This window comes from Pantherophis guttatus, chromosome 14, assembly GCF_059756535.1.
Source record: "Pantherophis guttatus breed Tessera chromosome 14, ASM5975653v1, whole genome shotgun sequence".
In the NCBI taxonomy this organism is placed as follows: Eukaryota; Metazoa; Chordata; class Lepidosauria; order Squamata; family Colubridae; genus Pantherophis; species Pantherophis guttatus.
Window position 1 is genome coordinate 19,649,208 of NC_142076.1, and position 24,624 is coordinate 19,673,831.

At 45.0% G+C, this 24,624-nt stretch overlaps 1 protein-coding gene across 4 annotated transcripts in view; it reads right to left on the reverse strand.

Annotated features, from left to right (window-relative positions):
* SDK1 (sidekick cell adhesion molecule 1) overlaps nucleotides 1-24,624 on the reverse strand; it is a 430,408-nt gene that overhangs the window by 146,635 nt on the left and 259,149 nt on the right. For all 4 annotated transcript variants that reach the window (XM_060684054.2, XM_060684053.2, XM_087878657.1 and 1 more), the window contains exons 14-16: nucleotides 11,941-12,077; nucleotides 1,990-2,137; nucleotides 217-357 (exon numbers count right to left, since the gene is read on the reverse strand). In XM_060684054.2, coding sequence (XP_060540037.2) covers nucleotides 217-357; nucleotides 1,990-2,137; nucleotides 11,941-12,077 — 426 coding nt within the window. The remainder of the gene's footprint in view (nucleotides 1-216; nucleotides 358-1,989; nucleotides 2,138-11,940; nucleotides 12,078-24,624) is intronic.

The window sequence follows — 24,624 nt, forward strand, 5'->3', positions numbered from 1 at the left end:
AGGTTCTCTCCGTTTGAGAGGGGAAACATTGCTCTATTATTAAAATAGTCAGATGAGATTCCCATCCCATGAGAAATCATCATGGAGTTTATTTGGGTTTGTCTCAACGCCCTGCAAGTATCCCACAAGATGTTGTAAAAAAACAGATTTGTTGCGATAGGCAAGTGGAGTTAATGTCAGCTTCAGCCTATCCAGGTCAGTCAAGGGCCTTTTTACCTTATGATGTAGCCATGGAGAACACCGTTATGCTCACTTTCCGGAGGTGGTTGCCACTGGACCATGATGGACTGATTGGTCCGTCCGCTAGCCACGATATTTTTAGGCGCAGCGCTCGGAGGTTCTTCCGGCAACATCAATCTGAGCAGAAGAAAAGCCAAGCAAAACGACAACCACAGATCTTTACTTGTGTCTTTAGTTAAAAAATGTTTAAAAAATCCTATTTGCTTCACAGGAGCTAAATTAGAAAGCACCAGAACTGACTTGCTGTAGACATGTCAAAATAGCCGAAACAACTCAATGTAATAGAAAAATCAGGCAATTATACAAGAAAGAATTTCTTCATCTATCTCAAGTGAACAGCTTGCCCTGATCAAGATGGCAAAACTTGAATGAGGTCACACGCTGGCTCCAAATTTGTAATCCTGATCAAATGTAATCCTTCAGTTCTGCCCCCTCAACCTCACCCAAGGTGAGATGTTCACACCACTTCTTCCACTTCAAAATCCCAAGATCCTTTCTGCCTTGAGTAATAGCACCAGCAAGTTTTAATCAGAGGTGGCCGAGCTGGGTTTTTTAATGGCTTCTCCAGCGGGATTACAGTAGGAAGCACTAATGTGCTTGAGCAGTTAAGCAGATGGTAAAATAGAATTTAAAGTCATTTAAGAGAGATTTGAAGTAATTTCTCTGTTTGCTCTGAGCTGGTGTTGGCGCGTGAAGGCTCGGAGAGCCAACTTCCCTGAAAATCCACCCAGGTTCGGGGACAATTTGGAGCATTGAAGCAGAATGTTTATGTTCCTCTAATCTCTCAAAAAAGATCTTCAGAAGGTTAAGAGAAACATTGGAGAGGAATCTCCAGAGATAGCCAAAGGAGGTAGCTACCTTTCTCTTATTTCATAATCTGTGTTTACACCTTCTCTCTTTTGAGTGCCCATCACCTCTTTCTCTTGGATCTATGCTGAAGTAGCAAAGGTGAGCGCACCATTCAGATCATAATAGTTTCCAGCCATAGTTTTTGGCGTTTGAAGAAACAAATGACTAGGAAAACCCAAGATATGTCAATTGAATCTACGCAGTTTTGGCTAATGTTTCTACAATGGGCTGCTCTTCATTGGACAAACCTATTCTGTCCCCGTCTCACACACGCACACAAACAGTCAGCCAGGAGTTAAATAAAACTTGCAGACGATAAATTCCTTCGATAACAGGATTGGCAGCAACCCAGTAGCTGCTTGCCAAGAACTTTACTCACAGAGAATCAAAACAAATACACAAAGCCACAGAATTGTCAAGTCCAGTCCATATTAAATCCAAGGCAGGCAGATAATGTAGTTTCAGAGATACAATGCGACTCGCTAGTTGTTTAGTTTTGTCCGTCACAGAGCCTGAATGGCCACCACACCCCCTTTTATCACCTGTGGGGTGTGGTCCAGTGACTCAGCTTAATCTCTGGCACGCCTCCTTTTCTGCTGCGTGCGCTTGTCTCTCTGACGCTGGCGTGGATCCAGCCAAGACTTATCTCCGTCACTGTCTGACTGCAACTGTTCGGAGATACTTGGCTCCTGGCCAATCTCTTCTCCTTTGGGAGACACTTGAGGCATTGCCAGAGAGGAGGGTCCTGGAGAGGGAGGCCTGGCCAACTCCTCTCCTTCACTTTCGGAGCCTTCTCCCTCCGATAAGACGGGCTCGGGGGTCGGAGTCACAACAAAAGCATTGATTCCCAATGAAATTCAACCAACCTGACATTCATCAAGAGGTGTCATTTCAGCGTACCTGCTGGTTTCTAGGCTGTACTGTCCTTTGCCCACTTGGTTCACCGCGCAGACTCTAAACTGGTAGGTACGGGCTGGGGTTAACCCGCTCACAGTGATGCTGGTCAACGAGGGATCAATATTGGAGAGATGAACTTTCCAGGGAGAATCTAGTGAAGAGAAAGAGAGATCAACCATCATGAATCTGGCCCAGTATGTGATTAATCAAGCAGTCTTCCTCTGTCCACGTGTCAGTTCCCAGACTCCCAGAAAATCAATATGGAAGAACGCAGTTCCCCAGTTCCATCCCTTGCCATGCTTGTCACTGTTATTTTCCGCAAGATGGACCTAACCTTTTGTAGACCTAAGCCATGAGACATTACAGGATACCTGTCAAGTGCCAGGGAAATCAGGAGGTTCAGGCAGTTCAAATGAGTATAACTATTTATTTCAGGAAGCAATAAAAATTCTCTACAAGAATCTGGCCAACTGGCTGTTAAAGGAAATGAGCGGGAGATAAGAGAGGCAATCAAGATGGGCTGATGGCAGGGACTCATGACTTATGACGCATTTGACCTCTCCCTCCAGCTCAGCCTGGTCATCTCCTACAGTACCAAACATCTCAGAGAAAAGCCTGAGTATTCAATGACAATCTAGAGTTCCCCTATTAGAGCTATCAAGAGATCAAAGTTTCCCCATCCCCCAACTCAATCCATACCTCCATTAGGCCAGGGTTCTTGACAAAGTGATTTAACCTTACTAGACCTAGCTTTATTACCATAAAGACGGAGCAGTTACACCCCAATGCTGAATATATCGACTGAGAAGATACAGGCTCAATTCAAATCAATGCATCTTGCGTACAAGTAAACACTCTTTGCAGTGGACTGTTAGTCAATTAATAGCCCCCCCACCACTTTCAACCCATTGATCAGCTGCTTAGCTGCTTAAAATAATGTAATAGAAGGCACTTCAACGCTGAATGCAACAGGCTTGACTTAACAACAAAGACATACGTTTTACCGTTTGAAAAAAAAATGTTTTCCCTACTTTGCTTAAAGAAGTGTTTATAAAAAATGTCCTCACCGGTAATACAACATCTTCATGTAAAGTAACAGATTAAAATTCAATTAAAATGTACCTTTTAATCCACTTTGCAATTATTCCATGCTGTATGTCCCATCTAATCCTCCCTTAACTGTTCTTTTCTAAGTTGAAGGACCGTAATCTTCTTAATGATGTTTTCTCATATTACCTCTTAATAATAGGAGTGGGATTTTTTTTATTTAAAAAAAATGTAAGTTATAAGCACAGTGCTTTGATGCTACTTAAGTCTTAAGAGTTTTCTTCACATACCTGAATTGTTATGCACATAAGGATAGTTTTCCTAAAGGTTGACATTGTGTTTTTTTTTTCCCCATTAGTGTCTTCGAAGGTCTTCTAGAGACATCCAACAAAAATTGTTTTTTGCTAAAATAAGGTAGTCTTTATAATTGCTTCACATAGAGGTGGATGGAGATGCAGTAAGTTACTAACAGGAAGATGGTTCTGAACTGGATAATTTGTCCCTTTCCCCCCACTCCTTTGGGTCTAAAGCAAAGCCATGCCTGCTCTCCCACCAAACCGTTTGAGACATTTACACAATCAATACACTCCAGTTTTTATCTACCTTCCAGATTCCTGCTAGAAAGCGCAATTGAATTTTACAAGAGTGAAATGAAAACCTGTCCTTATATGGTAATTCCCCTCAAAATTGTCCGGCTGTCCTAACTCATAGCATGAACCTTCTCCATCATCTCATTCCTAGAATCAATCAATCAATCAATCAATCAATCAATCAATCAATCAATCAATCAGGATAGAGCTGGCAGAGTCCTTGAGGTCTTCTAGTCCAACTCCCTGCTCAAGCAGAAAAACCACCATTTCAGACTAGTGGCTGTCCAGTCTCTTCTTAAAAACTTCCAGTGATGGAGCAACCACAACTTCTGGAGGGAAGCTAATCCACTGGTTAATTGTCCTCACTGTTAGGAAGTTTCTCCGTAATTCCAGGTTGCTTTTCTCCTTGATCAGTTTTATTTAATCTTTGCTTAAAAACGTCTCTGTAATCTCATTCCTAGAATATTTGCTTAAAACCATTTCTTCTATCATTTCATCTCTAGAATATTTACTTTATCTTCCAGAAAATATATCCAGAGAAGCCAATCCCACTCCAAGTTTATCGAAGTAACTTTTTTTATTCCTCTTCCACAGCCCTTTTCCACCACTTACTTTATTCTTTCATGGGGTGGGGTTTCTTTGATGATGGGTACAAGATTGAAAGGTGGATTAATAAGACTCTGTGTGCAACCTGGATGTGAGTGCAGTGAATGTACATGGGCGACTAGACTTTTTCCAGAGGTCTACCCCCACCTGAAAGTTGGACCATAAGGAAGGCTGAAGGTCAAAGAATGGAGGACTTTGAACTCTGGTGCTGGAGGAGACTCCTGCGAGTCCCTTGGACTGCAAGACGATCTAACCGGTCGATCCTAGAGGAGATCAACCCTGACTGCTCTTTAGAAGGCCAGATCCTGAAGAGGAAGCTCAAATGCTTTGGCCACCTAATGAGAAGGAAGGACTCCCTGGAGAAGAGCCTAATGCTGGGAACGATGGAGGGCAAAAGAAGAAGGGGACGGCAGAGAACGAGGTAGCTGGATGGAGTCATTGAAGCAGTCGGCGTGAGCTTAAATGGACTCCAGAGGATGGTAGAGGACAGGAAGGCCTGGAGGAACGTTGTCCATGGGGTCGCGATGGGTCGGACACGACTTCGCAACTAACAACAACAACAACCCCCACATTACTTTGCATTTTTTGCGTGTTTCACAAAATGGGATTCAGCTCCCGAAAGCACATGAATTGATCGCAAACGATTACAACTTTTCTCCAACTTTTTTTTTTTTAAAACTAGAGTTTTTAGATCCCGCAGCTTCTCAATTCAGCTCGACTTGGCACGAGCCTGAAGAGAGGACAGAGGTTTTTATCTGCGGAAGAAAAGCAGCTTCTCTCCCTCTCTGTGTCCACATAGTTAAGGCTGATGGAACATTTCTCCACCAGAGAGTGACACCGCATGTGTCACCCCGCAATAAATAAAAACTGTATTCATTAACATTTTAATAAAGGAGGAAATGAGCATGATGGAGACAGATGGGTTGTGTATTTCTCAACCCATCTGTTTGGCAGTTCATTTGTAATACCACACCCAGCAGCCGAGCAGACGGAAGGACCCTGATGGAATTTGCATGCCGCTAGCTTGGAATAACTTCCTTGCCCGCATTTCACGCAGGTACGGAACGATGACTTTCTCCGCCAAGTCGGCTCAGTGCCACCAGCCGAGAAGGGTTTTCTCTGCTGGGAAACCTGTACACTGTGTGTGTGTGTGTGTGTGGTGTTGTTGGTCTGACATTTTCAAAGGAGAAACCTCAAAGGTAAGGCAGCTTTGCTGGGAGGGCCGTAATCTATTCGGCTGTCAATGGCTGTGGCTCACAGGCTCCGATTCTTCCCTACAAGGCTATGAAGAAATGAAAAGCATGAAATCTGCATGAAGGGAAGCAGAATCGCCTCAGTTCCATCTGAGGCTGCGGCTGTGGCTTGCTATTATTATTATCAGAAAGCCATCTGTCTCCGCACTGGGAGAATGGGATTCATTTCTCTCATCGGTATCATAAGATACTCCAGAGTCACACACACACACACAAATTTGGAAAATGGGGAACCTTTCTGAGATGACAAGGTGTTGTGGTCCGCCAGCAGACTGCGGAGCTGGCAGCAGAGTCGGACAGTGAGGAGGCTGGGGAGGAACATGGGCCAGTCCTGGAGTCTGGGGAAGGCCCGGATTAAGGCTCTGCATCGGAGGCAGAGATGGGGCCAGGGCCATCTAGGAGCGATGCGCGGACCCCGGAGCCTCCAGAGGCGGACAGCAGAGAGGCAGAGGAACAGGAGGAGCCTGTTCCTAGTGCATGCATACAGAGAGCTGCCAGAAGGCAAAAGCAGCTAAAGCAAAAAGGACGACTCAGGAGTAAGGCCAAGAGATGATTGGCCCCTCCCATAAGGCTTAAAAGAGCAGCAACGAGCCGTTGGGTTCTTTGTAGAAAAGCAATGTTGATTCCAGTGCTTCTTGTCAGCGTCTCTTGAACTTTGTGGGGTTTTTTTTACCAAGAAAAGCCTTTGGCAGGTTGCCAAAGTGATCAAAGGTTGGTGATAAGGCCGTAGGACTGCTTTATGAAGAATTTGTTTTGGACTAATAAAATAAGTTTGTTCAGGACTGAATTATGTTTGGTAATCACTACGTGGGCCTCGGTCACAACACAAGAGCTGGCTGAATGGCAGAGTTGGAAGGGACCTTGGAGATCTTCTAGTCCAACCCCTTGCTCAAGCAGGAGACCCTATACCCGTGATGGCAAACCTATGACACGTGTGCCAGAAGTGGCAAGCAGAGTCATCTCTCCGGGCATGCAAGCTGTTACCCGTTGCTCTTCTGGGATCCGGCGCACCAGCCACCTGGTCTTCAGGTACTGAAAACTGGAAGACCAGGTGGCCGGTGCACATGTGCGCGCTGAAAAATGATCTTCCGGTTTCCTGGCCTTCGTGCGTGCATGCACGCCAGAAACCAGAAGACCAGGTGGCCGGTGCACATGCGTGTGCCGGAAACTGGAAGATCATCTTGATCGGTGCCAAAAAGGTTCGCCAACGCTACCCTAGATCATTCCAGATAAATGGCTGTCCAGTCTCTTCTTGAAAACCTCCGGTGATGGAGCACCCACAACTTCTGTTCCAGGAGTGGGTTCTACTTACCTTTACTACCAGTTCACAATTGGATCACGCCAAGCTTCTGCACATGCGCAAATCGCCTATGACAACATCCGGGGCAGTGGGCGGAGACTCCTGCCAATTTTACTACCAGTTCTTGCGAACCGGTCCGAACCGGGGGCAACCAACCACTGCTCTGTTCCACCGGTTAATTGTCCTTATTGTCTGCCTGGATCATTTGGTACAGCCCCTTCTCTCCTCTTTGTCCTCTCTGCAGAAGGTTGCTTGGTTTCACCACAAGAGCTACGTCGGCTTTAAGCTGGATCATGGTTGCCACGTTTTGAGAAAGTTTCAATCCCTAAGTGTGGGTACTTTTCAACAAATGCAGTGGAAATGCCTAGGTAAGAAGTGTTGAGACACCAACTCCTTGCAGGAGTTGGATGTGGTCCCACAGTTGCTAGACAAATGTTACGTCCTCACTGTGTTTGCTGTTGACGGTGGGGAGATACTTTTGACCATTCAGGCGTGTTGGGACCACAACCCTCAAGTATTCCCCGTCTGCCTGGTAAGGGAGTCGCAATCTGTCTACGTAAGGATGGTCAGCAATTCCCCACCGGGCCCCGTTCTGTCCATTTCTCCATCTTCCACGAAGCACATAGATTGTTCTTACAGCTCTACCTTTTACAGATGAATCAAAAGAGGATTTTGTCACTGTGTTGGTGTCCGAAGAATGTGACAAAAATGAATAAGAAGGAGAAAAGAAAGCCGGGGTTAAATTAGTAAGCAACTTAAAGAAGTTTAATCAAGAAAATGGAAGAGCAGACACTAACTAGAATATTGAATGACCATAAATGAGTTAATTGTCACCGGTCTGTTTCCTGAAGCTATTCTGTTCCATTTGTTTACTGCAAGTGTAAACACCACTCAAGAGTGCTTAACCTGAGCCGTTCGATCAACTGAGCAACAACTGGGCCTATTAATCTCTCCACCGGCTTAGAATTGTGCTCTGTTTATATGCCGCGTCTGTAGAATGCTTTAGTCTTTTTTTCTCCCCCCCCCTCCCCTTCTCCTGCCCTCACTTCCTTGGTGGAAGATAAAAGATCTGGCAAGAAAAGAGATTAAGCTAAAAACTAATATAAACGAACCCTATTCATCTCCCGGGCACTCGGCTTTGCAAGGAAAATAGTAGTTTGAAGGAAAAGATGGTCTTTCTCACACAGCCCAAGGACCTAGCCAGTTTACGTAGGACCTTTAAAAAAATTTAAACACCAAGTTTATCCTAATCATCAAAATAACCCTTTTCAAAGGCTGCTTCTCCCTGAAGCGCAGAATCAGGAAGAAAAGGCTGGATACAAAAACCACTTATTCAACAATATAAAAAAAGAATGCGGCAATTCCAGGGACTGGGTTATTTCTTCTGACCCTGAGAAAAGATTACATAAATGTCCATGGCCGATTTCAGTGCCTTTGTCCTCCCTAAGCAACCATCCCTTGGCCAATCCTGAAGTTCTAGAGAAGTTTGGTAGATGTGACAATATCAGCATTGGGTCAAAGTACTCAGTGGACCGTCATAGCGTCTCTCACTTGGCATCAACCGTCACATCAACATCATAAGGTGTTCTCCTACCAGGTTCTTTTCCCTTGTGGCAGACACAACCTGAAATGTTTCACTCCTAAGTATCCCACGATGGATAGAGAGTATTTGATCACAAACTCAACTCTGCAGAGACGAAGGTATCTCGACCATCATGCCGTAAAAGACAGCTGGAGCTTACTCCAGAGGTTGAGTTGTGCACCAGGTGGAAAGTGGAATGGCCTGGTTACCCTCTCTTCCATGCTATTCATCAGTGACTCTATTGACCCTACTTATGAGTTGTATACATGCAATGATTAGATGATTAGGGGACTGGAGGCTAAAACATATAAAGAACGGTTGCTGGAATTGAGTACGTCTAATTGATGAAAAGAAGGTGACATGATAGCATCTTCCAATATTTGAGGGGCTGCCACAAAGAAGAGGGAGTCAAGCTATTCTCCAAAGCACCTGAGGGCAGGTCAAGAAGCAATGGGTGGAAACTAACCAAGGAGAGAAGCAACTTAGAACTAAGGAGAAATTTCCTGACAGTGAGAACAATTCATCAGTGGAACAACTTGACTCCAGAAGTTGTGAATGCTCCAACTCTGGAAGTTTTTAAGAAGAGGTTGGATAGCCATTTGTCTGAAGTGGTGTAGGGCTTCCTGCCTGGGCAGAGGGTTGGACTAGAAGACCTCCAAGGTCCCTTCAACTCTGATATTCTATTTTAGTGGTAACGGCGCTGAAGGGTTTCAGCATTCTGTGTGATGAATGCAACTCTCAGAAATTTCTATTTTAATACCACTGAAATGTTCTGCTTTCCGAGGAAAAGGGAAGACGGAGAGAAGAATCTTTTGCTTCCTTGCACTGTCCTGACTGTTGCATTCTATGCCCTGAACAGATATTTCCACCATGCCTTGAGATAATGGCCTGATTGTGGTCCCAAATCCTAACCCCTAAGTAAAACGAGCAGTTTATCCATCACAAATGCTAAACGGAAGCTCCGGAGCTACCCGTTCTGGAGGGCACCAAGCTGACACAGGCCAATTTAAAACAATCACTTAAATTAAATCATCTGTAATTTTTATTCATTACAGCGATTGTGACTGAAATGATCTCTTCTGCAAATTACTTTGACCAGAACGTATCTACAGATAACGCTGGTATAAATCCCAACTCGCCGCTGAAATAGAGATGGAAGGCAATAATTCGGATGGCGATAAAATACATTCCCATGCATACCACCAAAATTATATTAAGTGGCGAGGTTTCCTATTGTAATTCCTCTAACCCTAGCTGAGGGTATGTTGACTTTCAGAGTATTCTTGAGAATATATAGAACAGGTTCACTCTTTCTCTCTGCCTTGTTTAAAGGAAGCTAACAAAATATTTACTAATATTTAATATTTAAGCTGCGTAGAAGCAACGACTGCTTTGATTTTCAGAAATCGTACTTGGAGGGAATTCCTACAATCTCCCCCCCCCCCACACACACACCAAAATATAAATTTAGCAGCTATAGGTTACCATCGGGGTGGGCTTCAAAAATTTTAGCAAGGGGATCCAACCAATCTCACCCCCTTCCCTTTTCCTCCAATTATACCATTGTATTGAAGCCCCACCATCTGTTCCCTATTTTTCTCTCTTTTTCCGTATGTGTGCTTTCAGATAAAAAAGCACAAGCGAGGTGCATGTATTTGATGGGCACTGAGATATGCCGGCAGATTATGATGTTATCAAATAAAATCATAGGATTTGTCTGACAGCATGTGAGAGTTCAGGAAGAAAAAAAAAATACCTCTTCATCCTCTCCAGGATTACGGAAGCAATTTTTGTAGGATATTATCAAATCTCTGCTGAGCTTCTTACTGAATTTTAGAGGTGAATTATTACATTTTCCAGTTGACAATCCTGCCTTAGTCAATCGATTAGATTCTGGCAAAGGTTGATATTCTGGATTGCATCTGACCCACTCAGAACGGGAAAAATCTTACCTGCCTTTGCACAGAATGCTGTGGTGGCACAGAGGCTGATCAGAAACACAATTAAACAACTGAGGCATCAGACGTTGGTTGTTAAGAAGGGAATTCAGAAACACCGCAAAGACACCAGAGCTTTGTTCAGGATCTAAGAGTAAGCTAAATGTAGATACCCTTTGAAATCCTAGGCAGGTCCATCAGGACCACCAAGGGATGGATGGATATTGAGGTCTTTGATTTCTTGGGTAGACGCCCACACAACTTTTCCATGAGCGCTTCTCGCTCCTCCATTTTCCTTTCTTACTCATTTTTGAAGGAAGCCACAAAAGGGAAAGAGGCATTGATCGCAAGTATGCATGGAACTTGTGTGACATCTGAATATGGCTGATTACATCTTCTAAGAGACCCCAGCAGCTGAGCTAGTGATAAGGGGCATGTGTGTGTCACAGTCTGACAATGTTTTGAAAGCCACATGTTCCCCTTCCCTACCAAAATGGTAGAGGGAGCTGAGGATATCAAGCAAAGCTGCATCTTTAATAGCGATAGCACTTAGACTTATATGCCACTTCACGGTCCTTTACCGCCCTCTCTAAGCGGTTTACAAAGTCAGCATCTTCATTCTATCTTCTTCATTCTATCCCACTCCAAATCTTAGATTTCATCCTTCTGTCTACTTGCTTCCAGGAGCAAAATTTACAGAGCTCCAGGTGTAGGTTGGGGTGAAGGATAGCTAGAAAGAACGGGACGCAAGAAGCAATGGTGGTAGACAGCAGCAGATCTAAAGCTAAAGAGGATGTTGCCAAGTTGCCGGCTGTCATTAATCCAGATGCAGCCTTGACACATCTACAAGAGTGCACCAAAACACTCTTGAGAGCCATAGTGTCAGCGTCTCAGCGCTGACATAGAAAAGGGAGATAAGCCCTGAACTTTTGCCTGCTAAATCCCTTTGAAGCTCGGTCTCTGTGGAAATGAAGAGGGGGGAACATTCCTGTGAAGTGACGAGAAAAGAAGTCAGGAGAGTGACTTGGAAGATAGCCAATAAGAAGCAGAGAATGGGGGATCGGAAAGGGAGGGATTGGGGGGGCAAAAGGTCAGTCCTGACCGCACGAGCCATGATCCGGTTGCTCGAATAAAGAGAAAATTTCCTTAAAGATTGGCAGTTTGGAAATTCATTTATTTTGAGAGAGCATCGAAGTCTGACACATAGATTCATAGGGCTAGAAGGGATCTTGGAGGCAGTAGTGAAATCCAATTTTTTTTTACTACTGGTTCTGTGAGCATGGTGTGGCTTGGTGGGTGTGGTGTGGCTTGGTGGGCATGGCAGGGGAAGCATACTGCAAAATCTCCATTCCCATCCCATTCCAGGGGAAGCATACTGCAAAAATCTCCATTCCCATCCCACTCCAGGGGAAGGATACTTCAAAATCTCCATCCTGGGGGAAACAGGATCAAGTCTGGCCGTAAATTACGTGGGGTCAGAGTTGGCTTCACTTGGAATGTGCCAACATGAAGCTCTTAATAAATAACTGGATTTCTTTTTAAGTTTGGCTTGAGGCTCATGATATAATTAGGGCATCCGTTGGAACCTTGACACAGAAAGCCTATTCGGAGGTGAAGAGAGGTCTTGTCCATCACTTACTGTTCTCAGAGACTTCGACGATGTAATGCAGAACCGGGCTGTTTCCATCAAAGGGTCTCACCCAGGAGAGGATGACGCTGCGGCTGAAGGAAGAATTCAGAGTGGCAAACAGGTTCTGTGGCGGATGGGGCAGCTCTCTGTGAAAATAAAACTCCTGTTATTCCTCGCAATTTGGATCAACAAGTAGAGATTTGACAAAAAAAAAAAATCTGGCTAGCCAAAGGATGCCAAGATGGTTACAAGTGGACAGAATTAATGACCGAGTCAAGTAACATTGGAACGCTGCTGCCTTGGGCTTCTAATTATGATTTATTTGGAAGAATCTCCGGTCGACGCTTAAGCAGCTAATGGCACCGCTGTTTAACATAGGGGTAAAAGCCAATTTTCACATTTCAATTTGCTGGGGGTTTTTTGTGTGTGTGTGTGTGATAATGGAGGCAACTTGCTCCATATATTGTTTATATGGGGAGATTTTGTTTTTAAATCAAAAAGCTGTAAAACATAGGAGCAGACGATCGGAGTGATGGAACAGGGCACAGTGAGGATTTAAATCAGAATTGTTAATACTCAAGTGAGCAGAAAACATCCTATTTGCGGAGAGTTTCGAATCTCACTTATGGTGGTGGAGAGAGACTATTTTAAAGGCAGTTGTTAGTACAGATCAGGGTTGGTAGAGCCATAATAACATAATTGGGATTAAAAGAAAGTTCCTGCAGAGCAAATGAAAATGCCCCTAGATACCATATAATAAAGATGACATAGAATACAGTTCTGGGGAAAAAAAAATAATACCCTTAAGACAGGATTTCTAAAAATGCATGGGATTAAGCACACATACACCTTCCCCATTGGAAAGATGAAGAAAAGGAAAGGGAACACGCATTGTTTACACCAGAATAGCATCAGGAGAGCTTTTTGCAAATCAAGACAACCAAATACCTTCACTCTAAGGCAGAAGCCAGGATCCTAAGAAGATTTTTTGCGTTCAGTTTGATTCACATGACCTACATTAGGGTAGCACAATGCTCTTTCCAGACAAAAGGTTGTGCATGGATTTTGAGTCACTTGTCTGGGCTAGCTACAGCGAACGAGCAGATATGACGGTTATTTCCCAAAGGGATTAGAAAGTCAGAAAGCCATTATGGAAACAAGCAAGTAACACACACGACAGCTGTTTCTGGTGATGTGGTTATTGAATTCAAGGGTCCTCTAGACCAATGTTCAGCACCAAGTGCCGAAACGGAAGCGCGCGTGTGCACATGGGGAAGTGCTGGAAACCGGAAGAGCAGCTGAGCTTCTGGTTTCCAGCATGCGCATGTATGCCGGTCACCTGGTCTTCCGGTTTCCATATGTGCAAAGACCACCTGGTGCAACAGAACCTGGAAGAGCAACAGGCGATGGCTGGCATGACCGGAGAGATGGCTCTGTGTGCCACTTCCGGCACACATGCCATACGTTCGCCATCACTGCTCTAGACCAGGGGTGTCAAACTCAATTTCATGGAGGGCTGCATCAGGGCTGTGGTTGACCTTGGGGTGGGGGTTGGGGGGGCGTGGCCAACTGGGCAGGTGTGGCCAGCTTGAAGCCACCCACTGGGTGTGGCTGACTGGGTGGTCATGGCCAGATGAGTGGGCATGGCCAGCTTGACACCAGTCCCTGTGTCAGCGTCCCAGCACTGACATATAATAAAGGGAGGAGAAGCCTGAACTTTTGCCTGCTAAATCTCTTTGAAGGTTCTGTCTCCTTGGAGATGGGAGAGGGGGGAGACATTCCTGTGATCTGACGAAGAAGGAATCAGGAAAGTGACTTGGAAGATAGCCAATGAGAAGCAGAGAATTGGGGATCGGAAAGGGAGGGATTGGGGGGCAAAGGTCAGTACTGACCGCAAAAGAGTCAGGATCAGATGGCTGTGCTCGAATAAAGAGAAAATTTCCTTAAAGATCGGCAGTTTAGAAATTCATTTATTTTGAGATAGCATCGAAACCTGACACCCTGAACTGCTGGCATGTTTCCTCTTTGCATTGGGTAGACTGGACCGAAGCAAAGCGGGCTGGCCCCTTATATTTTCCAGGACACCCCTGTGGGCCAGATCCGACCGCATCTTGAGTTGGGCCTTGAGTTTGACCCCTCTGCTCTAGACAAGAACAGCCTACACCCTTCCCTATAAGCAATCAACCCATCTCAAACGGTGGATCTAGATTTGCAGAGCACTAGGAAGTGAGGAGAAAACCAGAAGTTGGATTGATTGCTTTCTTTTCTTTAAATCACAACAGCCGGAGGAGAGGAACAGCGGTCCGAATCTTGTCTCAAAGTCTTAAGTTATCTCTGCAGATGACGCACCTTGATTAATCTCCTTTATCGAAGAAAGGTGCAACCCACCTAAGAATTTAGCCCTGAGTGCTCTCAGGAAGTCTCCCCTCAATATCAATTATTGCTGACCCTCGCTACTCAGCTGAAATACGTCGTAATTGTACTTGACACCCTTAATTTAAACCTGCACTCGTTGCTTTTCATATTTTATGAAGCCGATGCGTACTTAAGAGCTATCAAAAAATCTCAGCGTGACCATCTTCATAAACAAAAGCATTTCCAGCTCGGTGCCTTTTTAAAACCGGAGCTGTAAAAAGCTGGGCTCTGCATTTCAGATGTGGCTGAAGTGGAGAAAAGAACTTAATTTTGGCATCGGCGAAGACGTCGTTCCTTACAACTTTGGCCTTAACTGAAGAACTAAATTAGATTTGTGTGGGTGAAAGGGATCCCTGAAAGGGAACAAGCTCTGCTTCTGATGGTTTATTAAATTCCAAATGAAAAGAGCTACTACCTTTTCAACAGCGACGGAGGAGACAGAAAGTCTCTGCAACAATTCTAAGGGCTATTGTAATAACGGGGAGCTACCGGATGCAAATCATAATTTCTGGGAATGCAAATCACTGCGTTCTTTCAGATATATCTTTCAGAGGCAAGGAACCAAGCAATCATGGCTGCTTGTGAATAGCTAAAGTCGGGAACTTTATTGCTTAACGCCTATGTGACAAGAACCTCTTCCAGACTCCTGGTCTTTCCCTGGGAATGACCAGATAAGGGAGATCAAAGAAGTGGTGAAATCCGAATTTTTTTACTACCGGTTGTGTGGGCATGGCTTGGTGGGCATGGCAGGGGAAGGATACTGCAAACTCCCCATTCCCACCCCACTCCTGGGCGAAGGATATTGCAAAATCTCCATTCCCACCCCACAGCCAGAGATGGCATTTGCCGGTTCTCCGAAGTACTCAAAGTTTCCGCTACTGGTTCTCCGGAACCTGTCAGAACCTGCTGGATTTCACCCCTGGATCAAAGTTATTATGCCTCTTGCAGCCATGCAAGGATTCCAAGCTAGGTCTTCTCTTGACTCCTCCTTCTGGCCTAGCTGGCAGCTTTCCGACATAACTGGAGTCCCAGGCAGTGATGTACCCGAACAAACGTGCTCAAGCAAGATCAACAGCCGCAAAAGCCGAAAGATCTATGTACATCCCAGTGAATTTAGGACCCATGCATCGATTGGAAGCCGTTTCACATCACTCAAATCTCAGTTTGAGCTGGCCCTTCATCCAAAGCGCGCAGAGTTTCTGCGGAAAAGCTGTGAAAACTGTCAAACAAGCTGCCTAATTATGCAAAACAAAAGATGCAAGCGCACACCGAGAGAACGGTTGTTAGCGGAGAGTGGCTGCCAATGCACCGAATAAAGGTCTGACAGTGACTGCGTGAAAGTCAAACCAGCTTTCGCTGGTTAGATATTTCTTTCAAGGCAGAGGTGGCCTTTCATGTTTCTTGGCTGGTACTTGGAGGATGTTCTCTTAAGCAGACTTAGAAACCGGGTTCTTTGGGGTGGGTAAAAAACGATGGGGGTTTGGTTTTACCTACTTCAAATTCGAATTTCAAAGGGGAAAAGCAAAGAGATTCTTGGATTCCTGAAATACAACTTCAATCTTGTCTTGTCCTGTTATTTGGGAAAACATGCTGGATCCTTAAGAAGACGGCACCAGCTAATATTTTCCAATAATCCCAAATTCATGTATTACATGTATTCGTGTATTACGGAATTACAGAATAACAGACTTGAGAGGGGCCTTGGAGGTCTTCTAGTCCAACCCTCCAGGGGTGGGTTCTAATTTTTTTTTACTACCGGTTCTGTGGGTGTGGTTTATTTTGTGGGTGTGGCTTATTTTGTGGGCGTGGCTTGGTGGGGGGTAATGTGACTGGGTGGGCGTGACCACCTTTTTTTTTTTACTTTTAAAAGCATTTTTTCTACAACCTTAAGAGGTTGCAAAAAAAAAAATGCTTTTAGAAGCCTCTGACGATCAGGCAACTCAGCTGGGATCGCCAGAGGCTTTTAAAGGCATTTTTTTTCCTACAACCTCTTCAGCCGAAGAGATTGTAAAAAAAATGCTTTTAAAAGCCTCTGACGATCCCAGCCAAGCCACACAATCATCAGAGGCTTTTTTTTTATTTTTAAAAGCATTTTTTCGGCCGAAGAGGTTGTAGAAAAAATGCTTTTAAAAGTTAAAAAAAAAAAAAGAGCCTCTGATGAGGTGGGCAGGGTAAGTGAGTGGTGACCAGGCCGGGGACCAGTTCAGGGGCATGGCCAGCCAATGTTATTACCGGTTCTCCGAACTACTACAAATTTTTACGACCGGTTCTTGCGAACCGGTGCGAACCGGGAGCAACCCACCACTGCAACCCTCCTGCTCGAGCAGGAGACAAATTCATCAGCTTCTGTTTTAGAATGTCCTGATGAACCAGGAAGACTTCCTGCAAAGATTAAGCTCTTCTAAGGTTGATCTCTCAGCCAATGTATTGGGGGAGATCTCAACCTTAGAAGAACTTAATCTAGAAGAATCTGAACTCTTGCCTGCTAATTCACAGTAGATTGACCGTGATGACTTGGAATTAATGGACTTCAAGGTCCAACACATATGGTAGGCATCGAAGTGAAAAAACCTGGTGGGTTTTAAACAGTCACATTATCGCAAAGTCCTTTCTTCAGTTATATCCGGCATGTAATAATAGCAAAATGTTAAATGGTCTTTTCAGTTAAATAGTCTATGGCGTTAATTGCAAAGACCGTAAAATGTGAGAATAATGAACTGGTGTCTTCTATATATATCTGTAACTGTCTGAAGCCATTCATGCCCACGTACCTTAAGCCCTTAAAGGTAAATCCACCGGGCGTGCAAGAAACATTTGTCACCAGAAACACTGATGGGAAAAGGAAAAAGAATTCCAGACCAAGAAAATGTCTTGGCCTCAGAAGTGGATATTAACCATTATTAATTTCAGGTGGACAAATGTTTTGATGTCATTCCCCAAAGCACAGAAACGATTGCAAGTACAGTGAGTAAAATAAATAAATAAAATAAAATAAATAAAATGAGCTGCAGTCGTGAACTCTGATGGGTTGATTTGGATTTCTTGCCTTTCTGGAAAATTTAAGTCTACGAAATTATTTGCCTATTAATGACAGCTCAGAAGTGTCAAAGGGGCAAATCTTCACCGGAGTATTTTTTGCCTGTCCAAACGAGGAAGTAAAATATCCTTCCAACGCAACACTGTTAACACTGTCTTTAAAATAGAAACCCAAAGTAAGTGCTATTATTAAATCTTTTCTGCTTTAGGCTAATGTGTTGCAGATACTTAACAAATCTTCGCTTGACGTGAGTAAGGAGAATTTCTAACTATAAATAAAACATCTCTTCATCCATTGGCAAGAAGTTTCAAGATGCTCTCAATGGTTTTTGGATGGTTTTTTTTAAAAAAAATCTCCTTTTCAGTTTTGGCCTTGTGTGTCTGGTTTTTTTTTATTTTTACATAAGCTTGATGTTTTGGGCACCCATCTTAAAACAAGGCATTTTAAGGCAAAAGGATGGTTTCCCAGTTAGCTAATTAACTGCTCTGCCCAAGAAATCAACTGGAGCTGGACAAAAACTTAGAAAAAAACCCCAATAGATTTGCATCTATGCTGAATTTTCATATTAACACCAGCCTGAACTTTTCACGAGATTTAATTCTTGATCCAATGAACACTTTGTTAGCCCTTCTTGCCCTGAATGACTGCAATAGCTACTGATGGAACTGAGTGAATATATATTCTCTACCGCCCAGGTCATAAGATAGCAATAGTAGCACTTAGACTTACATACTACTTCACGGTGCTTCACAGCCCTTTTGAAGCAGTTTACAGATTCAGCCTATCGCCCTCAACAATCCGGTTCCTCATTTTATCGACCTTAGAAGGATGGAAGGCTGAGTCGACCTTGAGCCGGTCAGAATCGAAGGAATCGAACTTTTGGCACTGAGCAGAATTTGCCTTCAATACTGCATTCTAACTATTGCACAAACTTCCTTGACTGGAACAGCTCATCAAGTTTTATTCTCACAACCAATTAGATGGAGGTTGGAAAAAGCGTTAAGGAGCCCTGGTGGTGCAGTGGTTAGAGTGCAGTATTGCAGGCTAATTCAGCCGACTGCCAGCAGTTCGATTCTCACCAGGCTCAAGGTTGACTCAGCCTTCCATCCTTCCAAAGTCAGTAAAATGAGGACCCAGATTGTTGGGGGACAATAAGCTGACTCTGTAAACTGCTTAGAGAGGGCTGTAGAGCACTATCAAGCGATATACAAATCTAAGCCCTATTACTATGGTCCATTGTTCTATTTTCCTCTGAGTTGGCTATTCTGGATTTCACACAAAGGGTTGAACTAGGCTTGCCTAAATTTTTATTTATTTATTTATTTATTTTTATATGCCGCCCTTCTCCGGAGACTCAGGGTGGCTTACAATGTGCTAAGCAATAGCCTTCATACTTTTGTATATTTTATACAAAGTCAGCTTATTGCCCCCACAAACCGGGTCCTCATTTTACCCACCTTAGAAAGGATGGAAAGCTGAGTCGACCTTGAGCCTGGTGAGAATTGAACTCGCAGTAAATTGCAGGCAGCTGGATGTTAATTGCTGCCTTAGTAGGAGGCATTAGCCTCCTACGCCACTCAGGCTCCTGCATGCCAAAACTTGGGTGCTACCACAAAGTCATGAATATGAAGAGCCTCTAGAACAGGGGTGTCAAACTCGCATCAGAGTTGTGTTTGACTTCTGGGGGGCATGCATGTGGCGGGGTGACAGAGTGGCGTGACCAGCTCGATGTCACTTGTGTCATCCTGCACCCTGCCAGCAAAAAGAGACTCCCAAACTCCATTTCCAGCTGCGACTGCCTCCTGCAACCCTCTGCCAGTGAAAACGGAACTCGGACGCCTTCCCAAGCTCCGTTTTCGCTGACGGAGGCACCGAGGGCTGGTCCGTCGCTGTTTCCAGGATGGCCCCACGGGTCTCGAGTTTGACACCTCTGCTCTAGATCTTCTACATGAAGTGCAGTGGTTTCTCGCTGGAACCTGGGCCTGCCTTGACGATGGTTCTCTTGCTTTCCTATCAGTAGTGCTTAAGACCAGCTTCTTATTTTGGGAAGCTGTCTCCTTCGCACAACACATGTTTTCGGTGCTACAAATAACCTAAAGGAAACCATCTGAGATCTGCTTCTGTTCCCTCACCCCCACTCCCTGTGCACTCAGAATGAGGAGAGCAGCCCTCCCCTTCCCTGCACATGTGTTTTTCTACCACTGCAGGTAATTTTGGATACAGCAGTAATTTTTCTTTCCTGCATAATAGCCCACCAGAGAGGTTGGAAATTACTAAAAAAAAAAAAAAAAAAAAAAAAAAACCAACCCTCTTCTCTATTGTATGGAAAAGATAATCTGCTTTCTGCCTGACTTCTTCTTAATTGTTCTCACTCAGATGAAGCGTGCAAAATGAAAGGAGCGCAAATGGTACAAGCAGTCAATGCAACTGGAGAAAAATGTAGAATCCACAACAGAGGTTGTTTTTTTTTTTAAAAAAAATCACTGGGTGTCATTGAGAGTTTTGCTAGTATGCATTACTGAGAGCCCTTCTTATTGAGTCTCTTTTATTGATGGGGAAATTCAAACTGGTTTGGTTTACATTGCTGGCATTTGTGTTTTCGTCTCGTCTTTGTGTCGCTCTCATTATGTTTACATTTTGACTGTACTTTGGGAACATCTATAATATGGACGCATGGTTGAGGGCTGGTTCCTACTGTTCGATATCGGGAAACTGAGGTAGACAAGGAGGGATGGAAGGGGAAAGGGCTTGAGGAAGAAAAGTGGAGGAAGAGAATTAACTGATAGAAGAGAATTTTTTTTTGTAGTTCGGAGTTGAAATCTGGGGTCCTTGGTGCTCTCTGACCTTGATGGTTTTCTGGCAGATTTTTCATGACCCAGCTAGGGAACAAACCCCACTTCCTTCTAGCACTGATGACGTTACCTAGTTAGGTCACAAAACGTCTGCAAGACAATAAACAAGTTCAGAGAGCACCAAGGACTCCATAGCAAGCAAGCAAACAAAAAAAGAAAAAAGAAAAAAAGAGGGAGAGAGAGAGAAAAAGCGAAAATCTCTCTCCCACCAAAATTGGCAGGGCAAGCTACTGTATATAAACAGGGATCAAACCAGGGGTGAAATCCAGCAGGTTCTGACAGGTTCTGGCGAACCGGTAGTGGAAATTTTGAGTCGTTTGGAGAACCGGCAAATACCACCTCTGGCTGGCCCCAGAGTGGGGTGGGAATGGAGATTTTGCAATATCCTTCCCCCAGGAGTGGGATGGGAATGGAGATTTTGCAGTATCCTACCCCTGCCATGCCCACCAAGCCACACCCATCAAACCACACCACGCCCACCAAGCCATGCACACAGAACTGGTAGTAAAAAATTTTTGGATTTCACCACTGGATCAAACCCCACTCCCTTCTAGCACTGATGGTATTTCCTAGTTGGGTTATACAATGTCTTCAAGAAAATCACCAAATTCAGAGAGCACCGAGGATCCCATAGAAGAGAATTACGTTAAAGACTCTGAAAACCAAACATTTTGTAGCAGAACATGTTCTCTATACAGAAGGCCTCAAATCCAATTGTGGACAACCTTGCAAGGCTGGCAGAGATCCCAGTTGGTGGACACCCATCCAGGATGAGAAGGTAATTGAAGTTGATGAGTCAAGGGCCTGGAACGTCTTTGCCCTTTAAAGGTCTTGAGATGGTCTACACCCCAAATGCCAGGTTAAAATTTCTCAACAGGCACAGACGAGGTCAAATTGCCAATGAGAGCTGTGCCAATCCTTTGAAGGAGGTCCTCCAGAACATGCAGGAACATACCAGAGGCCTCCAACCTTGGCAACTTTAAGACCTGTGGGACATGCTGGCTAGGGAATTCTGAGAGTTGAAGTCCACAGGTCTTAAAAATTGCTAAGGCTGAGAAGCCCAGCAGTACCCTCTGCATCTCCTTTTGCAAACATTAAAGCAGCCGCATCTGGGATACAGTGAAGCCAAATGTTCTGTTGATGCACAAACAGGAAAGGCCAGCTGGGAACCACTTTGGCAGCAGCTGCGCAAGCCAGGAAGAGGCCTGTTTGCTTTAACCATTCAAAAAGAGGTGCTCGGTATGCACTCCTGTGCTTTCTGAAACTTTCTTTCAAAGGATTTACGCAGCCCTACGGTAAACAATCCGGAGTCAACTTCTAACGGGCTTCTTCCAGGGGTGAAATCCAGCAGGTTCTGACAGGTTCTGGAGAACCGGTAGTGGAAATTTCGAGTAGTTCGGAGAAGCGGCAAATACCACCTCTGGCTGGCCCCAGAGTGGGGTGGGAATGGAGATTTTGCAATATCCTTCCCCCAGGAGTGGGGAGGGAATGGGGATTTTGCAATATCCTTCCCCTGGAGTGGGGAGGGAATGGGGATTTTGCAGTATCCTTCCCCAGGAGTGGGGAGGGAATGGGGATTTTGCAGTATCCTTCCCCCAGGAGTAGTACCCTTCCCTCAGGAGTGGGGAGGGAATGGGGATTTTGCAGTATCTTTCCCCCAGGAGTGGGGTGGGAATGGGGATTTTGCAGTATCCTTCCCCCAGGAGTGGGGTGGGAATGCAGATTTTGCAGTATCTTTCCCCTGACATGCTCACCAAGCCACGCTCACCAAGCCACGGCCACAGAACTGGTAGTAAAAAAATTTGGATTTCACCACTGGCTTCTTCATTTTGTATTTCACCCTTGCTGTCAACTCTGAAGCAAATCTGGCTGGGCCCATTTTGCAGGCTTCAGGGTTGCCACAATGCAAAGAGAGGATAAGGAGGGGGAACATAGGTAGATGGAGAGAGGAGGAGGGGTTGTAGCCGAAACTAAATAGTTTTCTGTGGGAACCAAGGACAATCCAACAAGTGACTGGAGGAAGGAGGGGTGAAGTAACCAGGCAACCAGCCAGCATCTCTATTGGACAATGTGACTGATTGTTTGGGGAAAGGGGAAAACTTTCCCCTTTTTAATCAGCAGAAAACCGCGGGAATTTTCAGAGTCGGTTTTTCACCAGTTTGTGCCAATAATGATCTCTCCAATAAAACTGTCCTTTGCGGAATCTGTCTGCCTCGGAGTTCTGCTTTCTATGGGGCTATGACTTGGAATCTTGACACCTGCCTCCAGATTGGAAAAAAAAAATGAACAGGACAGCCGGCGATTTCAAAAGAGGAATCAATCTAGGCTCGGCGGTGGAGAGGCGACGCTCTTCAGAAATACAAAGGTTGTAATAAACTTCAACCATGCACAGGTTATTTGGGATGGTAGATGAAGGAGCCTTCAAGGGAAGGCTAGATACGGTGAGCTGGCAAAAACGGGATATCGTTCCCTCCGAAAACTGATAGACTAGATCAGGGATGGCTAAACTTTTTGCCGTCGCGTGCCAAAAGCGGTGGAAGTGTGGGGGGGGGGTCGTCTGCACACCTGCCCACACCCATAATTCAATGCTCCCCACACATGCCTATGCGACCCCCCCACACACACACGCAGCTCCCCCTGCTTTTGGCACGTGATGGCCCGGTGGGCGCGGTAGGCCCGTTTTTCGCTCTTCCTAGGCTCCAGAGCCTTTTTGGAGCCTGGGGAGGGCGAAAATGGCCTTCCTCAACATCCCCCCCCCGGGAGGCCCTCCAGAGGCCAGAAATGGCCTGTTTGCCAACTTCCAATGGGCCTGGAAGGCCCGAAAATCAGCTGGCGCAGCTGAGCTCGCGTGCCCACTGATACGGATCCACTTGCCACCAAATTCGCCATCACGGGACTAGATTTTAGAAATGATCACGCTAGGAATTCCTTTGTCCCACAAAAACACTCTTGATTCTTTCACGGCCTGCTTTTGTTGCTCCGACGGAAGAAATTCAAGCCAATTCAGCGATGAATTCAAGCCTCCCTTTCACTTCCACAAGAACATTTGAATAGGGAGGAAAAAGTAGGCAAATTGCAAACTCTTAACAAGGAAAAGTCTCACGGAGGGAGGAATGCCGGATGTTCAAGAGATCAGAGGACCTGGGCCTCTTTAGAGAAACGTTGGCTCGTTAGAAGCATATTTTCTGATCGATTCGTGAACTGCAATAATAAGATCCAATCATCTTGCAATTTCGCCTTGCAATTTAACACGACGTGCGGCACTTTAGGCAGGTGCAAATACATTTTGCTTCGAGGGGGGGGAACCCAACCTCCCCGAAGCACACACACACACACACATTCAACTTTTTTATATTGTTGTCACATAAGGAGACTCATGTTTGCGACCCGGGCAAAGTCTGCTTCCTTTGTGGGTGCTGGCTGTACATTCAAAATGAACTGTTAAGAGGTTTAATACAGATCGTTCTCAACTTACAACCATTCGTTTGATTAGGGGACCGGAGGCTCAAACGTACGATGAACGGTTGCAGGAACTGGGCATGGCTGGTTTAGTGAAGAGAAGGAGCAGGGGAGACACGATAGCAGTCTTCCAATATTTGAGGGGCTGCCACAGAGAGGAGGAAAGGGGTCAAGCTGTTTTCCAAGACACCCGAAGGCCAGACAAGGAATAATGGATGGAAGTTGAACAAAGAGAGATTTAACCAGAGGTGGAATGTAAAATTTGTTACTACCGGTTCTGTGGGTGTGGCTTGGTGGTGGTGGTGGGTAATGTGGCTGGGTGGGTGTGGCCAACTTTTTTTCTTTTACTTTTAAAAGCATTTTTTTCAGCCGAAGAGATTGTAGAAAAAATGCTTTTAAAAGCCTCTGACGATCAGGCAACTCAGCTGGGATCGTCAGAGGCTTTTAAAGGCATTTTTTCTACAACCTCTTAGAAAAAATGCTTTTAAAAGCCTCTGACAATCGCAGCTGAGCCGCGTGATCATCAGAGGCTTTTTTTTTTTACTTTTAAAAGCATTTTTTCGGCGGAAGAGGTTGTAGAAAAAATGCTTTTAAAAGTAAAAAAAAACCTCTGATGATCGCGTGGCTCAGCTGGGCATGGGGGGGGGGGCAGGGATTTTTGCTACCGGTTCTCTGAACCACCCACCGCCATCACTACTGGATCGGGCGATCCGGTCCGAACCGGGAGCATTTCACCGGTTTGCTTTGCACACGTGCTTTGCGCACAATCGCTTTGCTCACACGCATGCCAAACTTGTGCTTCACGCAAGCGCATTGAATTTCAATACAGCTGAGGCATGGCAATCTGCTCTGGTGGGTCTTACAGCTGGGGTAAAAACAAGGGAATAAAGGTAAGTATAGTGTGGAGGCTGACGGTTGGAGTGAACCGGT